At 36.9% G+C, this 20,105-nt stretch overlaps 3 protein-coding genes across 3 annotated transcripts; 2 read left to right on the forward strand and 1 right to left on the reverse strand.

The window, feature by feature from the left end:
* Positions 1-496: 496 nt before the first annotated feature.
* Positions 497-2,322, forward strand: LOC18603622 (zinc knuckle (CCHC-type) family protein). Its single transcript, XM_007035698.3, has 2 exons — positions 497-656; positions 1,209-2,322. Exon 2 carries the CDS (start codon positions 1,295-1,297, stop codon positions 2,066-2,068), a length of 774 nt encoding a protein of 257 aa, XP_007035760.3. The 5' UTR covers positions 497-656; positions 1,209-1,294; the 3' UTR covers positions 2,069-2,322.
* Positions 2,323-3,223: 901 nt separating this feature from the next.
* On the forward strand, positions 3,224-5,165 carry NRPB9A (RNA polymerases M/15 Kd subunit). The gene is made up of 4 exons (XM_007035700.3): positions 3,224-3,393; positions 3,551-3,626; positions 4,132-4,290; positions 4,818-5,165. The coding sequence occupies exons 1-4, from the start codon at positions 3,365-3,367 to the stop codon at positions 4,896-4,898; spliced, it is 345 nt and encodes a 114-aa protein (XP_007035762.1). The 5' UTR covers positions 3,224-3,364; the 3' UTR covers positions 4,899-5,165.
* A 372-nt stretch (positions 5,166-5,537) lies between these two features.
* On the reverse strand, positions 5,538-18,390 carry LOC18603624 (WD40/YVTN repeat and Bromo-WDR9-I-like domain-containing protein). Its single transcript, XM_007035701.3, has 25 exons — positions 18,098-18,390; positions 17,770-17,862; positions 17,054-17,406; positions 16,708-16,862; positions 16,151-16,390; positions 15,621-15,730; positions 15,445-15,522; positions 15,236-15,342; positions 14,727-14,821; positions 14,535-14,650; positions 14,308-14,411; positions 14,149-14,226; positions 13,881-13,959; positions 13,550-13,718; positions 12,674-12,744; positions 11,438-11,518; positions 11,281-11,351; positions 10,303-10,399; positions 10,134-10,193; positions 9,512-9,566; positions 9,004-9,401; positions 7,064-8,923; positions 6,368-6,946; positions 6,140-6,198; positions 5,538-6,022 (listed from the first exon to the last, which is right to left on the reverse strand). Exons 3-25 carry the CDS (start codon positions 17,401-17,403, stop codon positions 5,818-5,820), a joined length of 5,217 nt encoding a protein of 1,738 aa, XP_007035763.3. The 5' UTR covers positions 17,404-17,406; positions 17,770-17,862; positions 18,098-18,390; the 3' UTR covers positions 5,538-5,817.
* Between the last annotated feature and the right edge of the window lie 1,715 nt (positions 18,391-20,105).

Genomic DNA, 20,105 nt, shown 5'->3' on the forward strand with positions numbered 1-20,105 from the left:
TTTTTATTAATATAAAATTTATGACGCTCGGCGTCACGTTAAGGTTTTGCCATTATTAGCTCCGGTTCACTACCAATACCATGCACGCGTCGCAGCAATTCGCCACTTCTCGACCTCTTCAAACAAAAAGTGAGTTTGACATAAAATTTAGGTAGAATATATAATTTTATGGAGTGGTTATCTGAATTTATATAAATTATATAAAATTTATATACTTTATCAAATAAAATTTATTCATGGTCAATATATAATTTTATTGATTTGGAATCAAGTCCTTTTTGACGGGATTATAGATAATTTGGACTGCCATATCTTTATTTTCTTTGAAAGAAAAAATGAAATAGTTTGGGATGAAACTTAGAAACGAAAAGAATTTTCTAGTATTATTTAACAAAATAATTACTTGGTTGATTTCATCATTCCTTTTTTGCAACTATTATTAAAAATGATTTATTCTTTACGTTTCAATATTTAAATTTTAAAATATTTTAAATTTTCACAACAGTTTTTAACAGTTAAAAAAAAAGAAAAAAAGCCACGGCCTTAAATGAATCGTGTCAAAGACGAAAAGCCCGTCCGCCTCTCATTTAAACAAAAATAATAAAAATTCTTCTTCGGCTTTCATTCTGGATCTTCGCCGTCGCGACGAGGTCCCGGTACGCGCTAATTCTTGCCTTCTCTGATTTTTATTTTTTATTTTTAAACACTCTCAAAATTTAGGGTTTCTTTTCTTTGGTGATTAGGTTCTTTAATTTCCGTGCCCAAAAACAAATTTCAATTTAGGGTTTTAATGTGAAGGGAACGAAGGTTTCATTCAACCTTTTTGTTTTAAAGGCAGGGTTTTTTTTACTGCTTGTAGAATCGATTTTTTTTTCTTTTTTTGCTTGTTTTTCGTGGTTTTTTTAAGAAAATTTGCATCGTTTTGTGTTGATAATTGGTAGATTCTGTAAAATTGTGCCTTAGCTGATATTGAATTTCCCTGTTAAGCGAAAATTTTCTTTTTTTTTTTTTCATATCTGAATTGATAGGTAAATGTACGGAGACTTCGTTGTAAGAGATATCTTGTTTGTTATTTTCATTGTAGCCTCTGAATTAATTTCTTGCGCACTATTTGTTTTTAGAAGGAAGAGACGTAGCTGTGTTCTTTGGTTAGGGTCTTTTAGCCTAATTAGACAAATGCGAATGACCCCACTGGATTTTTGATGCAGGGTGCTTGAGGATTTGGGGTGAATTAAATCCAAGATCGGATAGTCTACATATTTTCATAATTTTGTTGTTTGTTGGCACCTAAAAGATGTCGAGCAAGAAAGAAGAAAAGACTCAGGCTGCAGCTGAAAGAATCAAGGCTGCAGCATTGAGTGCTGCAAAGGGCCTCAGTCGTGCTCAGGCTGAAAGGGCAGCTGCTGCTGCAGCCCGAAATGTTAATGCTTATGGGCAAAAGGAAGAAGGACCTAGCAGATGGCAGGAGAAAAGGGAAGCAAAGAGGCAGATGTACTTGATGAGTACTGAAAAGGCAGTGAAATTAGGTGAAAGGAAAGACAAGACTTCAATGTCTACAATGGGTGCATCACAGTGCCAAAAGTGTTTTCAAGCAGGGCATTGGACATACGAATGCAAGAATGAGCGGGTCTACATGTCACGACCCTCACGTACCCAGCAGCTTAAGAACCCCAAATTGAGGATGAAGCTTTCAATCTCTTATGATTTGGACAACCCAGATATCAAGGATGAGAAGGAGGACAATAGGTCCAAGAAAAGCAAAAGGAAGCATCGGTCAGATTCTGATTCAGGTAGTGATAGTGAGGCTTCAGTTTTTGAGACTGATAGTGGTGCCTCATCTGTTACAGGATCAGATTCTTCTTCAGCAGAGAGTAGTACAGATTACAGTTCATCATCTGACTCTGAGGAAGAGAGGAGGAGGCGGAGGAGGAAGAAGAAGCAGAAGAAGGGGAGGCGTAGAAGGTACAGCTCGTCTTCTGAGTCTTCTGATTCAGACTCAGCTTCAGATTCTGATTCTGACGATAGGAGCAGCCGAAGGAAGAGCCGGAGGCATAGCAGAAGACGCTGAAGGAGAGAGGGCAGTACACATATTGCCTGTTTGATGCTGGACTTGCCTGTTTTTAAGTCCACAGATTTCTACCATCTCCTTGTACTTCTTTGTTAGGGCATTCCGGTTGTAACTCTGGAGCTTATGGTCTTACACATGCTGGAGATCAAGCCCTCTGAAATAAGTTTGCTAGGTGTTTACTTTTGAGATCTTTACCAGACTTGTTTGTTGATTCCTTTTTGTGAAATGATTGTAGCTTGAAAATCTTCTTGTAAGTTCTTGACTTTTTTCTTTGTGCCACTAGATATTTAATATTTTGTTGCCTGACTGCAGTATATCTATCAAATTTTTGCATCCATGATTTCGGTATTGCTCTTTAGATGTGTATCTTGAGTTCTTGATAATGATATATTAGTGGAGGCTCGCTCGGTTAAATGGTTGCCATTAGCAGGTTCATTGATATGTTTCTGGGCTTGGGAGCTATATTCAAACGTTTCACTACGTCTGCTAGATTAAGGAACGGTGTAGAAGCAGTTCCGCCCTGGAACCTTCTGTCTTTCACTCCTAGATATCCATCTTCTCTAGAACATGGCATAAAACACCTTTCAAAGTTTCACCAAGCATCTGGCTCTCTCCCATCAACCTTCTCAGCTGATCTCATCAAAATGCCAAAAAAGCATTGAAACAGTGGCAAATCCTGGGTCAGTAAAAGCTGGAACCATTCTCTCGATGAAGGCCTGTGGCTTTGATTCAATCAGTAGGGGGTGTGGTGAAAACAGACGTAGCTAAAACAACTCTCAAAAGTTCAGAGGAAGAACGGTTAACTAAAGCCTCCTTCCAGCATTAGTGAGTATAAATTTTGCCCCGAATGGTTAGGCTTCCTTTTTCCTTTCCCTGCATTACATATGAACATATAATGGTTGGTGGTGTTAACACCTTCTTTCTTCATAACTTACTTGCACTTTGCCAACACAACATATCATTTCAGACACTAACCTCAAAATTGTCATTGGCCAATTCATGGACTCAATCGAAAAAGATGAGCTATAGGCTTAAGGAGCAACGACTCGAGACAAGTGGATATGCCCATGTTCAAGAGAAGTCAGCAGTGTATATAAATAAATAACCGTCAAAGATGATTAAATTACAAATAAGGACCTTTGACGCCGAGCCCCCATTACTAGAAAGATCTATTCCCCAAAAGCACAAAAAGGTTAAGAGCCAAGAGCAAACAGCCCGCCAAACAAACCCCAACAAGCCTCTGCCTTTCTTTTGTTTGTTTGTCTGTGCAAGAAACCCAAAGCCTAATCGAACAAGATGAGTACTATGAAATTTTGCCGTGAATGGTCAGTTCTCAGCTTTCTTTAGTCGTCCTGCATTCACATTCTTTGCAGTTTTTCATAACCCATTTTAGTTTTTCCGTTTTCTCTGCCAGCCTTAACCTTCTATTGGGCTTAAATTTTGGTTTTTTTTTTTTGTAATCTTTTTGTTTTATTGATGAAGCAACAACATTCTCTACCCGAAAGAAGATAGAGAACAGAAGATTCTCCTCTACGCCTGCCGCAACTGCGATCACCAGGTTCTTCTCCTCCTCCTTCTTTTTCAATATAATTTTTCCCTTTTTCTTTTACCAAGCTGAAGAATTGAAACATAGATTAGGGTGTCTTTTCTCTTTTGTTTCTCTTAAATGGGTATAATTGACGTCTAAGTTATCTGTTGAGGTGTTAAACCCGCATAAAACCCTAACCTGTTCTTCTGTTTTTTTTTTTTTTTGTGCTGTTTCTTTTCTTATTTTTCCAATTTAGAAGATGGGTTTCCTTTGTTTTTGTTGAACATGGAGTCAATAGAAAAAGTTAAAATTTTAAGAGGGCATCCATTTTTGTCAAGGTCTTTGGCAGTGAACAATGTGGGTTTACACATAAAAGAATTTCTGGGCATTTTAGGTTCCCAATTTAGGCTTTTGAACACTTACTTGTTGGTTGCTTTTATTGATGTTCTCTAGCTATAAGTCTTCAGATTAGAAGATTTTCCTCTTTTCTCATCTATTTATCTGTTTATTCTTGTGACATTATGAATATATGCAGGAGGTGGCTGAGAACAACTGTGTGTATAGAAATGAGGTGCATCACTCTGCTGGGGAGCGCACTCAAATATTGCAGGATGTAGCTGCTGATCCAACGCTTCCTAGGACTAAGTCCGTCATTTGTGCAAACTGTAAACATGGAGAAGCTGTCTTCTTCCAGGTTAACTTCCTACATGCTTAAGTCTTTATTTGTGCACACAGTGATTATTGGGTAAATCTTCAATTTTATGCAAGAAATGTGATCCATCACGTGAGCATTGGTGTGTTTCTAGAGATTTGCAAAAAATCTTTTTAATCAGAAAAGATGAGAAATATGTTCTTATGGAAGAGAAGTTCATATCTGATGCATCTGCTGTTAGAATCTTTCAAAATATATTTGTTTGGCATAAAATCATATTGTGGTTGTAAGTTTTCTGGTGATCTTCTGGCAAAAGCACATTTGGCCATTATCGACAATTACATCACAGCAGGAGCTGTGTCTTTTTTCTTTTCTGCCTGTAAATGAGGATAGGTGGCTTGGGTTTAGTTACAATGTAGACCATATTGAACAACCTGCTTGCAGATTCCATCTTTTACACCTTATCTTATATAACGAATTTATAGCCCGTTGTATTTATTTGAATTGTCTCTTAATGCATGATGAGCAGCGACTGTGCTTCTTCTAATGCAACAAACTTTTTTGTTCAGGCAACTGCTCGAGGGGAGGAAGGTATGACACTGTTTTTCGTGTGCTGTAATCCAAACTGTGGACATCGGTGGAGAGATTGAGATCTAGTTACTCATGAGTTGATGCTCACAGCTGCGCAATGTAATGTTTGTTTTTACAAACTTTATTTACCAAAAGACTTCTTGTGGTACTGTAATACAAGGAGCTTGCACAGCTATTTTCCTAGTGATTCATATTTTCTAACACATTCATTATAACTTTACTGTTCACAACTTTAGATTATCACAAGGTAGGGTTGTGAAAATCATGCCAGACTCTGAGTCCATAGACCAATATACAATGAGATTTGTCTCATCTAGATTCTAGTATTTCAGATCTTGATTTAACTATTAGATAATGTTCTTGGTAACAGAGTGGGCTTTCATGTTGTTGATTAACTACACTAGTGCCCACAAGCCTAGCCTGGTTCAGACCAAGTTCGAGCGGGAAGTTGGGCTCGAGTCATGATTTTATCAAGGTGGGCTTGGTTGAGGCTCAAACTAAGACTAGCCCAAGCCTGGATAAACATTCTTTCACATCCTTTTCTGTCCATTTCCTCTCTGGCCTACGCAATTCCAGTTTCAGAAATGAAAAGGAAAACAGCCCGACAAGAAAATAAAAAGGGAAAAATCAAATGGGGGAAGAAGCTTGAAGCTAGCTGCTGCCTATGGCCTGTGCTGATGTACATACTCGATCAAAAATTGGATACGTCAACGTTGACATATTTTTCTTTTTCTTTTTCCATAATAAATGATGTAACTGTCTATACAACAATGAACCTTTTTGGTGGATAATTTCCACACCTACCCGCTACTTTTCCCTGAGACCTTCTATCTCTCCAGAAAGAATTTGAAGTATAAATCAATTTCCAAAATTGGATCTAAGGGAAACAGGGAAAGAGAAAGAATAAAATGAAAGTAAAAACATTTATCTACAAAGATTTTGCACAGATGCTTGTTAGGACGGTATTGCTCTGGATATCTATGAGGGCTGCAAAGATGATACTGTCCGTGCAAAGAAGTCAGATAGCCGTCTAAGTCTAGTCGAAAGCTCTGCATTTCTCCCAAAGTAAGATTCTGCACTTGACAGCATGACCTGAATATCATGCTCCACCGCTTCAAAACATCGATAGTAGTTGTTCTCCAACCTAGAGTGGATAGTATCAAGCGATAAGGGGACAGGGAACCTGCCAAAATACCATTAATCCAAACATTCAGACACATTTTCCACCCAGAAGCCAGAAAGTCTTGAGATTGAACAATGTCCAGAGAAATGTCTGAAATGATTGCTTGACATGATTTACCTGTTTTTAAAATTAGACTTCTGTGAAACCTGCTTCAATTTATAGACTGCATATTGATCCTGAAACATTTAAAGCAAAAATTAAGAAGAATTTCATGCTGTCACTTCCAGTAATTGGAATGGTGATTGGGTCAGTCTCATAAGTTCAAGCTCAAATGCTAATCCTTTACATTTAATTACCTACTGAAAGTTTAGGGAAACAAAAAAGAATTCATATTTTGACTGATACCTGAACTTTCTGGGAAGATTGCTCCAATTTGGCAAAGGCAGAAAGTAGCTTATCTCTGATCTTACTATCAATATGAGGCTGCTCCCACTGAGTGTCTGCATCAAAGAGCTCCCAAGGACTGTGAAGATGTGGTTCCTTGGGCTCACTCCTGTATTGAACAGAGTACCTTTCCCATGGACTATCCGGAAATTCAGAAGATTTGGGCTTCACAGCCACAACCCGGCCATCCCACCAACTTCCATCATCTTCAGTTTCATTTTTCCACCAGACTCTGCACTTATCCCTGCAGCTCCAATTTCTATGGATAGCAGCATCAAAGCGAGTTCTTTCCACAATGAAGTCAGGAAAACCAGTCACTTCAGGAAGAGTCAATTTAAATGATCTATTGAACATGCAGGAAGAAGGGTCTGTAAATCTGAGAGTCATTTTACAGCAGCTCTCCCCAGACCCTGGAACTGTGGAATATTCAAGCACTTCAACTCTACAAAATTCCACTGCCCTTATCATGTTTTCCCCCTTCATTGAAGTCCAAGGTCCTGCTTCCTTCGAGCTAATATGATCTATGTATTCTTGATGCCCCTGAAAGCATAGATGCTCCCAAATGTAAATCATTTTGTAGCTATACTAACCATCAAAATTAAAGCACAGAACTTGCGTAACAGGAATAGATAAAAAGAAATAGTATTTTACTCTTACCTGTCTCAAATATGCAATTTCATCACCTAGTTGAGGAATATAACGGGAGCCCTCCTCGTGTGTTGTCAACATTAACCATGATCCGTTTCTGGCTGATTGATGGGGTTTCCTTATCGGACTAGTGTCATGGAAATAGTAATTACTTCTCCTATTTCTAGTAGACCTTGATCCAACCACCATTCTAGAACTTGATCCCCATTCCTCACCAGGAAGTTGGGACCCATTCGTAGAACCACCCCGGGTACTTCTTTGTATGTCTTCTGATTGAAGTATGTGCCCTGCTTTCAACCTACTGGACCGTTTGTTATGCGCCCCATTCATGGTGCCTTCATGGAGATCTGCTACCATACCGATATTATGGTTGCAATTATTTCTAGTGCTTTCTACCATGGCACTATCACCTTCTGAAGTGGACCTATCCCTCTGTGTCTTTGACCTTCTATAAACCACATTATACATCTTTTTAGAATCTGGGTGTAGCCCCCCAGAGTCATTAAAAATTGACATGGGCCTATCAACTTGAGCATTTGAATCTTGCAACCCATCACCCTCACGATCCAACCTAATTTCATTGGATCTATCAACTAAGGGTGCCTCTGAAACCAAGTCCTTTGTCTTGTCTGAGGAGCTAGCATTTAATGCAGCACACCCACCATTTACATGACCCTCTCCTGAAGGTTTCAACTTCAGTCCAGGATTTTCATTGTAAATTTTGGTCCCTTTTGAGATAACTGTTAACTCTGTTGAAATAGGCAGAAGGCCCTCGTTTAGCTCAGAAGGCAGATCATTTCCATTCTGATTAACAGTTGGGCCAGGTGTATCCACAGCAAACCTGTTAAACCATTTTGGTAAGTCGTTATAACTTATCTGTTCACTGGGACCTGAGTGCTCTTCACTATTAGCTGCACCATTTAATACTTCCCTGTCATTCTCAAGATGCTTCTCCACTACTGTCACTTCGCCATTCATATCCTTGCAAGTTTGGATTTCTGTAGTTGGCGATGCAATAGCACAAGCCTTTTCTGGTTTCATGTATCCATTGACATTACTTTCTTTTTCTTTGTGGTTGTCAAGACATAGCCTAGACTCGATGTATGCATCTGATGACACGGTTTCACCCAATCTCAGACGTTTGGAAGTACGAGCCCTGACTCCTCCCCACTTAATTGCCCCATCTTTGTACCCTTCAGTCAGGTCTAAATGATCTTCCATCTTGTCAAATTGCCCTCTTGTTCCTCTACCTAAAATGCTATAATTTGCATCACCAGAAGAACACCCCAGATCCAATGAGCTTATATGCTTTACACCCCCTTCAGTGGCTTCTTTAGAAGCCTTGCATGACAAGCCCACTGAGTTGTCCTGCCTGTCAACTTTTCTTTGCATTGTGCTGTCTGGTGGCACAAGCTTGCTTGGATCCCGACCGGGCAATTTAAGGACCAACCTTCTCCTATTCCCAGTATTATAAGATTCAGGAAGTTCATTAATTCTACCAACATCCTCTGACTCACCTAAAAAGACTTCTTTTCCTTTTGAATGTTTTATTTGTTCATCTGGCAAAGCTCTATCAGATTCATCACTATATGAATCTCGTATCATAGATTCACTCTCTGATGATTCACCTTCAGAGTCATCTTCATCTTCCCCATCAGTTGATGTTCCAGTTATTTTCGAAAAGAAGTGCAAAGCATTGCGCGCAGCAGCCCTTCGAGGTCTCGATGATTTTGATGTAGAGGACTTTCTTGATAAAGCTTTCCGTCCAATGATTGATTTCCTATTCCGGCTATTCCTGAATGAGTTGCCATCACTTTCATCCAAATTCCTTCGTTTAACACGCCTCCCAGAAGATGTCATAATCTCAATCTGATGAGGGAAAAAATTCAAGTCAACCAAGTGCATCCAAAAAAGTTGAAATATAGGAGTGAAAAGGATGTTAAACTTACATCAGCCTTCTGTTTTTTCCTTTTTGATCGACGAAGGCCATCTTTATGAGTATCATCAATCTCACTGTCTTCTGTACTGCACTCCTGATCACCAGAAGAAGAACCTAAACTTCCTTGCTCCCCTCCTGTAGAGAACTCTTCGGTGACATTGTACTCTGAATCATTATCATCACTTTGCACTTCATGTTCTGGTTCCCAATCCATGACATCTAAGAACTCCGGCAGTGGATCAGCAATTGCATCTAAGTCTGCCAAGGGCATCATTTGGTAATCCTGGTCTAGACTGACATCTGGCCCAACAGCAAGTTTCAAAGTATTAGGATTCCACTCAATACCCAAAGCGCCTAACCGTCTTTGCTGGTACATGGTCTGATAGGGTTCTGTATACGGTATCATCCCTAAAATTTTCCAACACAACCAGCAGTTATGAGCATAACATTAACAAAAAAAAATGAATAATGTAATAAAAAGACCCCAGTTGTTTGTGGCAGTATGAGGAGAGTTAAACCTGAATCACAAAGAAGATCTTGCATATTCCGTCTATATGTAGTAAGCTGAGTTTCCTGAATTAAAAGTGTCACATATGCTTGAAATATCAGTATTTCGATGATGCATATGTAAAGAATGTTTTAATCATCTGAAAACTCTATGATGCAAAAACTATTATGGATGCAATATAACCATCTACACATAACTAGAGATTATCAACTCAGGCAATGACAAGAAATGCTTCACCAAGGTGTAAAGTAGCTAATCCACTTAGATCTGAACGTCTAGCAATGAGTGACATATTATTGGATAGCATATCTGCTCTGATACTTAACAATCAACTTTTATATGCTCCTCCCTCTTCTCTCTCTAGACACACATGTGCATGAATGAGCCATGCATGTGACAAGATGGAGCAAGAAAAAACAAGTCGTTCAAGGCGAAGGGAGAACAATAATACACTATTTCCAGCAAAATAACACAGGAAAATTGTATCAAGTACCAGATAGCATCCATTTTAAGTTTTGAGATGATGATGCTAATAAAGAACCATTAAGTATACTTTTCAGTCTTTCAAATGCAAATGGAACATATAAAGGTAAAGCTAACCATAATAAAAGTTCAACAGATGGTCAACCAACCTGGTCAACTGCATACCCAGAAGTGTCGTGAATAAGTGGTCGATAATCACCAAGAAAGAACTGTACGAGAAGTGCACATGGAGTAAGTATCATTAAAGAGTTGTAGAACCTGGTTTTACTTGTGAATAAAACCCAAAAAACGTAGCAAGTTCTTTGTGATACAAGGTACCTGATCGTATTTGGCATCCTTTTGAGATTCCCCTTGGCCTGTGTTTAGTATGTATAATTGACCGACATCATCTGAAAGTATAATGGATGTCCCGTCCCTATTTTACAGATAGTGAATAGTAACATGACAATAAATTTAGTATTGCAATATAAAATAAATGGACACAGACATCCATAAAGATTCCAAAGGGATGTTTATATGAGAGGAAAAAGATAAAGCCCATTTAAAGAAATCCACCTAAATAATAATACTTAATGCTATTTATGGATCCAACAAAAGGACAGAAACATCAACAAGTTTTTATGCCTACAATTGGGAACTACAAGGGAAGAAGAAAGGATAGAGCCGGGGGGGGGGGGGGGGGGGGGTAAGGGTAAGGCTTAATGCTATTTATGAATCCAATAAGAGGTCAGAAACACCCACAACTTTTTATCCTACAATTGGGAACTAAAAGGGAAGAAGAACAGAAGTAAAAGGAAAGAGAGGGAGAGGAGGAGAAGGGGAGCAAAGGATAAGGTTCCCCTTGTTTGGATTGCTTTAAAAGGACAAGGAAATGCAAGGAACGGATACCGACCTTGTTAGTGGAAAGGGAAGCAAATGATAATTTATCATGTTCTTTTATGTCCTTACGTTAAAAAAGAAATGTTAGCATAGCCCAAAATTCTAACGATGAATCCTTCCCTCCATACTCTCCACATTCAAATAAAAGTAAAGGTTTGGAGGGACACATGTACTCCAAATGAGCACCGCCCCACTCCACCCCCACTAGAGTATTACTCGTGCTTCCTTTAGAGCTACAAACTAGTAATTCTCATTAAGCAACATATTCATTTAGGCATATCATGAATATCCCATTAAACAAATTAACATGAAGCAAAAAGCCTGCTTGATAAGATGAATACAATGCTGTTTAATTTTCAATTATACAGGAATTCACAATAAAAGGGTTCTAATCAAGCTTTCTGGTAGTGAGCTTACGATGAAAACTTCCCATCAACCAACTTGAAACGAGAAATTTCATATATCTGAATTGGTGTACCTTCCCATATCTACAGCCAGTAAAATATGAAAACTCATCAATAAACAGAGAAGATCTAAATTTACTTCATAAGGCTTGAAGGAGCTTGAAACTCACATCCCAGACAATGGTTCTACCATCATAGCCAGCACTCATAGCAATCCGTGGGTTGAAAGGATGAACATCCAAAACATATGTCTTACAAAAATAAGTAAAATGGTCAGATGCAACTTTGAAACAACAGGGCATCCAACTTTAAACACCCTCAAATTCAAAAGCATTCACTAATTCACATAAGAAATCAGAAGGTAAACAGGTTAGCAACGAAAGTAGAACAGAAGCTAGTCAAACACTGATTACAGATGACTGGATGATGGCACACCAACAAACTTCATCCTTTTGTAAGCAAGCTAAGATCATGGCTTCTTTATCAAAAAAAGAAATCCTTTTGTCCAGAGGAAAGTGCCCTCTGTAGTAGATTATTAGTATAATTATTTATCAGTAATTGAGTTTTGATGTCCAGGGGGTATTTGGTGTTTCTCTTTTGCTGGAATGTTCCACGGTTGTGGTCCATTGGGTCTCATTTTGGGTTTAGTTTAGATATTATGGCTATCACATTGTCTTTAGTTTATACGTGTTGGGTCCTATCCCTAAGCCTAATGATTTTAGAAATCCTAATGCAACAGGATAGTATTTTCCGGACTTGTAAGAGTTGATGGAAAAGTTTTTAATCCAATGATTATGCTAAAGTAAAATAAGGTCGTTAACTTGTCAACTAGATCGCAAAATTCCTACCATGTGAAGCCTACGGGTAAACACTTGAGTATTAGACAAGAATATACAGACTGGATTGCAAAGGGTGCATGAATTCAAATCAATTATTGAGTTGAAATGGAAAATTAACTTGTTTCCCACTTCTTTACAAGACAACAAAAGGCTAAGAACAGGAAAGCAAACAAAAACAAAATCACAAATTAGAAAATAAGGGGAAAATGTTAATAAGGGTGCTTCATTAAAATATCAGAAACATGCAACAGAACTTATGTCAAGAGCTGAACAGTACAAGGTATGTCATGCAACTTCTCAAACAGAGAGGGAAGGTAATTAAGGCAACAAATCACCAAGACCATCTAATACTGAGGCACCGACTAAAGCAGAGATCAACACAAATTGGCCAGAATAGTGGCATGCTACCCCAACAAATATAGTATATTTAAGCATACTGAAGACTGTAGTTATCTGTACATGCAATTAATAAATAGAACCTATAAGCTAATTTCTACTCTAAAAGCAAGAGAAAATAATAAAAAAATCATAAAAAATAATTCAAGCTTGCAAATGTAAACTGCTTACAGAATCAGTATGACCAGTCAAAGAATGTACTAAGCTACCATCGGCAGCATTCCATACACATATTCTGCAATCTGCATTATGAGAATATGTTATTCAGCCAAAATTTACAGAAACTTATGGCCCTGCATGATCCCCAGAAAAGAGCAAAATCATGCTCAATCCTAGTCCAAAGGACTTTTGAAAGTGCCCAAGTAAGTCAAACTTTTTTTTAAAAAAATACATTGCAAAGTATAAGTTGATGACTGAGTATTTAGGGTGGCTTAACGGTGAATACAACCTAACTGGGCTTGTAGAAAGCTTTAATCAATTAAATGCTACAAAAGCACCCATGATGAGCATTAATTGAACTAATAAACCTTCCTGGTGACTGAACCACAGACTAGCTTAATGGCAAATATACCCCAAACTCCATTAAGATAGTTTTAATAAGCTGAATACTGCTAATACCTTATAGTCAACCATACTCTAAGGATCTTTATAGATGCAGAAGAAACAAAAAGAGCAACAACATAAAATACATGAAGCACCAAAGTCAAGTTATGTTTGAAATATTGTGAGAGGTGATGACAAGAAGTTATAACTCCAAGTAAACGTGAGAGTTCCATTTTTTAACTTTTTCTTTTCTTTCCTAAGGAGGGGAGAGGAGTGTTACATCAGCTTTTGAAGGGAAAAAACTGCTATGTGATAAAACTGAGAATAAAAAAATTCTATTAAGTGAATATTTATATGTATCTCCTATTAAGTGGTCTCCAAGATGAGTAACCAAATACAATAGTAAAATCAAGCCATTGCAAATTTTATTTCCAGTACTCCATGAAGTTATCATCAAATAGCAACCAATTGTTTCTATTTAAAGATCGGGTGAAAAATAAATACCCATGATAGCAGCAAGGACAAAGCGATTATCTAGGCTCCAAATTATCATATTTACACCACGAGGAGTTGGAAGAATTCTCTGGCGCGGGCCCCCTCGTGGTGGTTGTGGAGGTATTGGTGGAGGTGGAAGTTTAAGATGATAAGCTTTAGACCAGCGGCCCACTTTACCCTGAACCAAGAAGTAGAAGTATAAGTTCCTCTATAGAACAGGCATAAGAGAGAGAAGGGGTGGCCGAAATGATGAACTTAATTGATATTCAAATGAAGAAGGCCCAATAAAAATGCGGTGAACTGGTGAAGAGTGAAAATGTTTAAAGCCAATATAATTTACATGTGATCTACGAGATCTTGGAATCCAAATAATTGCACTGCCATCACGGGAACAGGTAACAATGTTATCATGAGAAAACCTGGAACAAATCATTGACCACATCAGACGTTAAAATAGGCTGTTATATTCTTCGTCAAAGGGTAAAGTCTAACTAAAAATAGGAAGCTTAAGAAACCCCTTCCAATGCCTGTTCACCTTGCAGAATCTCAAAGAAGGGAGGGGAGGACCCACATGATGTCAAAATAAAAGACAGGAAGAAAAGACCCACCAGGAGTTTCTAAATTTTGGAACACTCTCTTCCTTCAAGCTGTCTACTGTAAAAAATCTTGACGAAACAGAACAACCACTGCAATTTAAGGCAGTAACATAAATGAAAATTAAAATCCTATTAATAAAAAATCTGAGCAATAGAGCATGATAAACAGACCTGAACTGCACATAATTGACATCATTCTCATGTCCAGCTAACACATCAATCTCATGATTTGGTTGGTCTGAATCATCTGTGTTGGGTTTACAAGCATTCCACACCTGCAAGTGATCAACAAAAATGAAATTCTACACCTAAACTTGCAGAATAACAAAAGAGAATGTAAAGCAGGGCAAAAACTTGGAAGAATAAGAACCACCATAGCAAACATGCATAAAGTGTACCCTAGCTAAAGTGTCCGAGCTACCAGTGACAAAGACAGTTCCATTGGCATTGAATGCACAACAAAAAATTTGATGGCTCTGTTGAACAGCAGTTGAAGATGAACCATTGTTCTTTCCTGCAACCATTTTGTATTTGCTTGTAAAATCTATTTACCAAGAAGGATCAAGATCACGCATAAAAAGATAACAAACCAGCTACAGAATCTGAAGGCCTTGGAACATATATCCGTGGACGGAATTCGGCATTCCTAGCATCCCATATCCTACATGTTCCATCATCAGATGACCTGCACAGGGTTGGGAAACACTACAATTTAATTTCAATGCAACAGCAACTATGTACCAAAAACTAACATAAATTGTAATATCAACCACAAAGAGGAGGATTCAATTAAAAGATTTACAAGAAAATCAATTGTGGAAATTAAGCAAATCAAAGTACCAAAAAACAATCATATAATCACCAAAATCATGAAGGAGAAACAAACCAAATTGCTGGTAATACCTATGAAAATTGAAACTATTACAAAGTATAGGTTCTGTGTGCAGCATGATTGGGAACTTTAACCTTGTATTATAAGACATTGTTCAGCCAACTTTTATTTATTAATTTTCTAGGGAGAAGGGGGAAAGATGACAGAATTTAGCATTATCGACAGCTAATACAAATAAAAGCAGAGGGCAGCAGGAATCAATCTTACGATAGAAGCTGATATACAGAGCCTGGCCTAGGACTAAATGCAATGGCAGTAACAGCTCCAGTGTGTCCACGCAAAACTGAAATTGGCAGTCCATCTGGCAAGCGCCACTGGCAGCGAACAGGAAAGAAAATCACTACTATGAAATACAATTTTCTCAAGCACAAAATGAATAAAGAAGAAAGAATTAATAAGATGCAGGAGATGCTTACAACACGAATGATACAGTCATTTGAGGAGGATGCCACCATAATATTATTGGAACTGACAGCCAGGTCAGTTATGTCACCCTTCATCCAAATAGAAAAAGGTGGCATGTAACTAGCAGAAATAAAAACTAAATGACCAATAATAGCCAGAAATGTGCATTAAAGCTTGTCAAATTCACCTCATGTCCACGGCAGCTGGCCAAGCAATACGCAGTCTCCATAGACCAAATTTTCACAAGACGATCATCAGAACCAGTAATAACATACCTCCCAGATCGATCAAATATTGCTGCAGAATTGGTACAAAGTCAAAAGAATCAAACTCAAATTCATGATCATAAGAAAAATCTTGTCAAGCTGGAGCTGTTTGAGTGCAAGTGGGCTAATGCTGAAAAACAAGTTCAAATACAGAAAGACGACAATAGAGTGCAATAGGTCATTTATGACAGTAGAGGCCATGTAAAAGCCAGAACCCCTCAAAAGCATGGGCAACAAATCTTTACTGAGCTCACATGTCTATCAACATAAGCTCTTCTCTGAAAGCCTGCCTGGTGGTTGACCTACCCCTCTCTCTCTCCCTTTTTATTTGGATTTTTTTTTTATTGGGAGGGATCCAAGGGACATTGTACCAAGTTTAACTCAGCTATATGATTATTCTAAATATATATACACAGCTCAAACTGCAAATATGAAGACATAAAAAACATACCACAATAGACAGCATTCCGGTGCCCTCGTAACCTCTTGATATTTTGCATCTTCTGCACCATACTTGATGGTTTTGCAATGGCATAACATGCTGCACGAATAGATGGTGAACGATGATGTCTTGTGAAACCACCCCCAATTTCCCTTAAACCTAGCCCTCGAACCTGATCTGCATGCATATGAGGCCAACGCATGTGAACAGGAGGGCATTTTACGTCACTTTTTCCTTCATTGCTATTACCTGAAAGGAGAAGACAACCAAAATTAAGAATAACTTAAAAGTTTAACTTTGTCAGAACAGGGCAATCCCATAAAGGGAAATTTGTGGCCGAAGGAATTTCCTGAATAAAAAGAGGAAGAATGAGCAAGAGGAATTCTTTTATAACCCAATGAAGATATAATATTCTCAAAAACTAAAAAAAAAGGACTTCATCTTATTATTTTTTCCCTAATAACAAAAGGTAGATACATCTAGTAGCATGAAGAGCTTAAAATGCTATAGTTCCAAGCATAAAAAGCAAAGGAATGATTTCCCACGGCTGAAATGAAGCCACCTACAGCTCAAAAGAGAAAAGGGCCCTGTTCCCAAAAGAGTGGGGACATCAACTGCATTTGGAGTGTGCCTCACATTTACGCCTTCCAATGGGGAGGGTGCACTTAATAACAACTGCTTCAAAAGCTTTACCAAGTGATCCATTTCAATGTGAGGATTCCTAGACAAGCATAAATGAGACAAGAAACAAGTCAAACATTTTCAAGAAAAAGAATGCTACATGTAACTCACAAATTGTCTATTACTTGCTTAGTTATAAGATAAGTTGCATGTAAAAGATAACACAGTTACTACAATTTGATATAGACGTCAAACCATCAACTTAAACAAAACCAAAATCTGACCACATACCTTTCCACCAACTGAGCATAACTTAATGGAAATGACATGCCATCATCGTTTTCATGTCCACTATGTGCCCCTTTCCTTGAATACCAAGCATGATACCTTCTGGGTAGAAGTTGGTTTTCAAGAAGTTCATTCAAAAACATTCCACATGTTCTTTTACAGGGGCCAGTTGAAAGGAAATGCATAATCAAAAAGTAAACTTCTCTGAGGTCAACATCTACATCATGCTTCTTAGAATGACGGGTCTCCAAGTTTGCAAGTTGAACTTTCTCTTGCACCTTAGAGGAAAAACTCAAAGGCTTCATTTTAACTTTAGGAGAATCACTGGAGGGAACATATTTCTGGAGAGCCATAACCTGCAAATTAAAACAACAAATTCAACAGAATTACACACTGAAGTTCTAACTGAACTACATGTGGCCATAACACATAAAAATAAGAGCTCATTGACCTGTATAACCACAATACATCTAGGTCGAACGCAAAACTACCATAAACTACCAACAAGTGAAAGAACCTAAGATCTCAGCACATATACAAAATGCTAACATCAAATATGAACATATTTAAAAATAAAACCACAAAAGTAAACTCAGCACGCATTACAAATCAAAATTCAACAACTGGATTCTCTCAATCTGGATAATCACTTTAAATTCAATTCCAAATCGAGAAATTCAATAAAAAATGATACAGCATTGGAAAAATAACAAAAATACCTTAACAATGTACCACGTAAATTAACCAGAAGGGCAGTCACCGGAAACTCGAAAGTCCCTTCTACACATTTGAAAAATCCACAATGCAAACGCCTGCAGAAACAAGAACAAATAAAAAACCCTAAATTCAAATTGTTTTCACTGCTAACAATCAATAACCATCAATTCTTAACTCAAAAGAACACAAAAAAAGTGCCTAATTCGACATTTAGCCTGATACACGCACAAAGAACTCGGCAGCGAAAACGAACTACAATGAAATAAAATTTGAAGAGAAAATAAAATAAAATAAAAATGGAAAAACGAGGAGTGTTATCTAGGTAGAAACCTTGAATGGAGAAGATTCCTTTTGGAGTAACAACGATGCGTTTTGGGAGGTTCAGTGTTATCTTCTTCAACTTGGAGGATTGAAAGAGGGAATGCGGATCGACAGGAAAGAACAATCGCTGAATTTTGATTTTAAAATTTATGGAGAAAATGGAAGGGAAATAGCGAGTGAGGAGCACGCGCGAGATGAAGAATTTTAGATTCTCGGAGGGAGCTCTGTGTGTGTTTCTGTTGGGGTTTAGAGAGAGAAGGGGGATTCTTAAACGAAAGAGAAAAAATAAAAAAGAGGGAGAGAGAGAGGTAGTAGAAAGAAGGAAGAAGAAAAACGGAGGATTCAACGCAGCGTTTTATATCTTTACGCTTGCTTCGTGAGAAACAGAAGAAAAATAACAAATAAAAAAAAAAAAGGGAATTATCGCTAAGTGGGGCCTCCACGCGCGTGAACCGTCGCGTGCTGGACGAAAAGTTAGAAAACGGCGCCGTTTTACCTTCGCTGGGTGCACCGCTCTGGTTGGCTTCTGGTTCGTTACGGTACGTCTGTTTGTACTTGCATCAAAGGATTTTTAATGCACGGCGAGACAAGCCCACGGGTGGGCCCTAACTGGTTTCGATATTTGTCTTAATTGTAGTTTTATTCTTTATAAATAAATTCTTTTTTTTTCTACCTTTCAAATTAAAGAAGAAAAAGAAAAGCAATACTGCCACTATATGAGAGTTACTTCCTCAAATATTGTGATTCATATACTAGAAGTTGAAATTTGTACTACTAAAATTATTCAAAATGCAAATTAAGCTAAAGAAAATAAGTTAAATATAAATTTAAATTATATCCATTTATATTTTTATTGTACATAATCAAATTCTCATCTTTCAATTTATATTCATACAAATGTTTAATTTTAATAAAAAGATAACAATAGTCAAATTTAATATCATTTTGGTATTTTTTACTCATGCCACTGCATGACCTATTTTTCATTTCAACTGTTATCTATTTACATCATTTATCGAGTTATATACCATATAGACAAGAAAATATTAACTGACAATACGATTTATAACCGTCACTTTTTCATTTGAGTTGAAAACTTGTATCATATGAATAGAGAGTTAAAAGATTATTTTGATATAATAAAAAAATAAAAATTTAATCACATAAATGAATATAATTAAACTATTTTTTAAATACTTCAACCTTAAATATCAAGAAAAAGTAGATATTTTGACCCTTTTTTTCTTTTCTTAGGCTAAAGTTTAGTATGGTTAAGACAGAATAAAAGTAGTTAAAAGCATAGTAATATAGGTGTTAGTCGATTTTAGTGGCAAAATAGCATTTTCCTCATCTATTTGACTTTTTTTTTTCCACGCAGAAAAAGATTCACTTTTGTCATGTTGCATGATTGCATCTTTTGCTTTAAAGAAAAATTAATTTAAAAAAAAGCATACAATAAAGTTTACTTTTGTTTTTTAATATTTTTTTTTTTTGAGAAATCTGGTCTCAAACTAAGTGCAAATTTAGATTTTTGCTATTATAAAATCCTGGAAAGTCAGCATATGAAGAATAAATTTTTGAAAAATTAATAAGATACATGCAATTAACAAAAATATATTTCAATTACATTAAATAATAAATAATATTTTTTTTCTTAAGATATTGTGAAAAGTAATAATCACTATTCATAAAACTCCTAAGTGCATATAAATAGTGATTATTATTATTATTATTTAAACGTGATAAATAAAAATGGATTATGTTGTCTTATTTTTTTGTCTTATGTGATTTTCGTGCATATTAAAAAAGGTTTTGATATTTCATATTTTAAGTTAAAAATTTTTATAATATTGATTTACAATACTTTTTATCTTAAAAAATAAAAAATAAAAAATATATTATTTTGAGATATTTAAAAAATAATAAATAAAAAAAGAGATGGTCGGAGTAATCGAAATGAGCCGGATCGGTTCTATACATATGTAAGGCCCAAAATCCTAAAAAAATCAATTCTAAT

The sequence above is a fragment of the Theobroma cacao genome, chromosome 4, assembly GCF_053813885.1.
Source record: "Theobroma cacao isolate CCN51 chromosome 4, ASM5381388v1, whole genome shotgun sequence".
Lineage (NCBI taxonomy): Eukaryota > Viridiplantae > Streptophyta > Magnoliopsida > Malvales > Malvaceae > Theobroma > Theobroma cacao.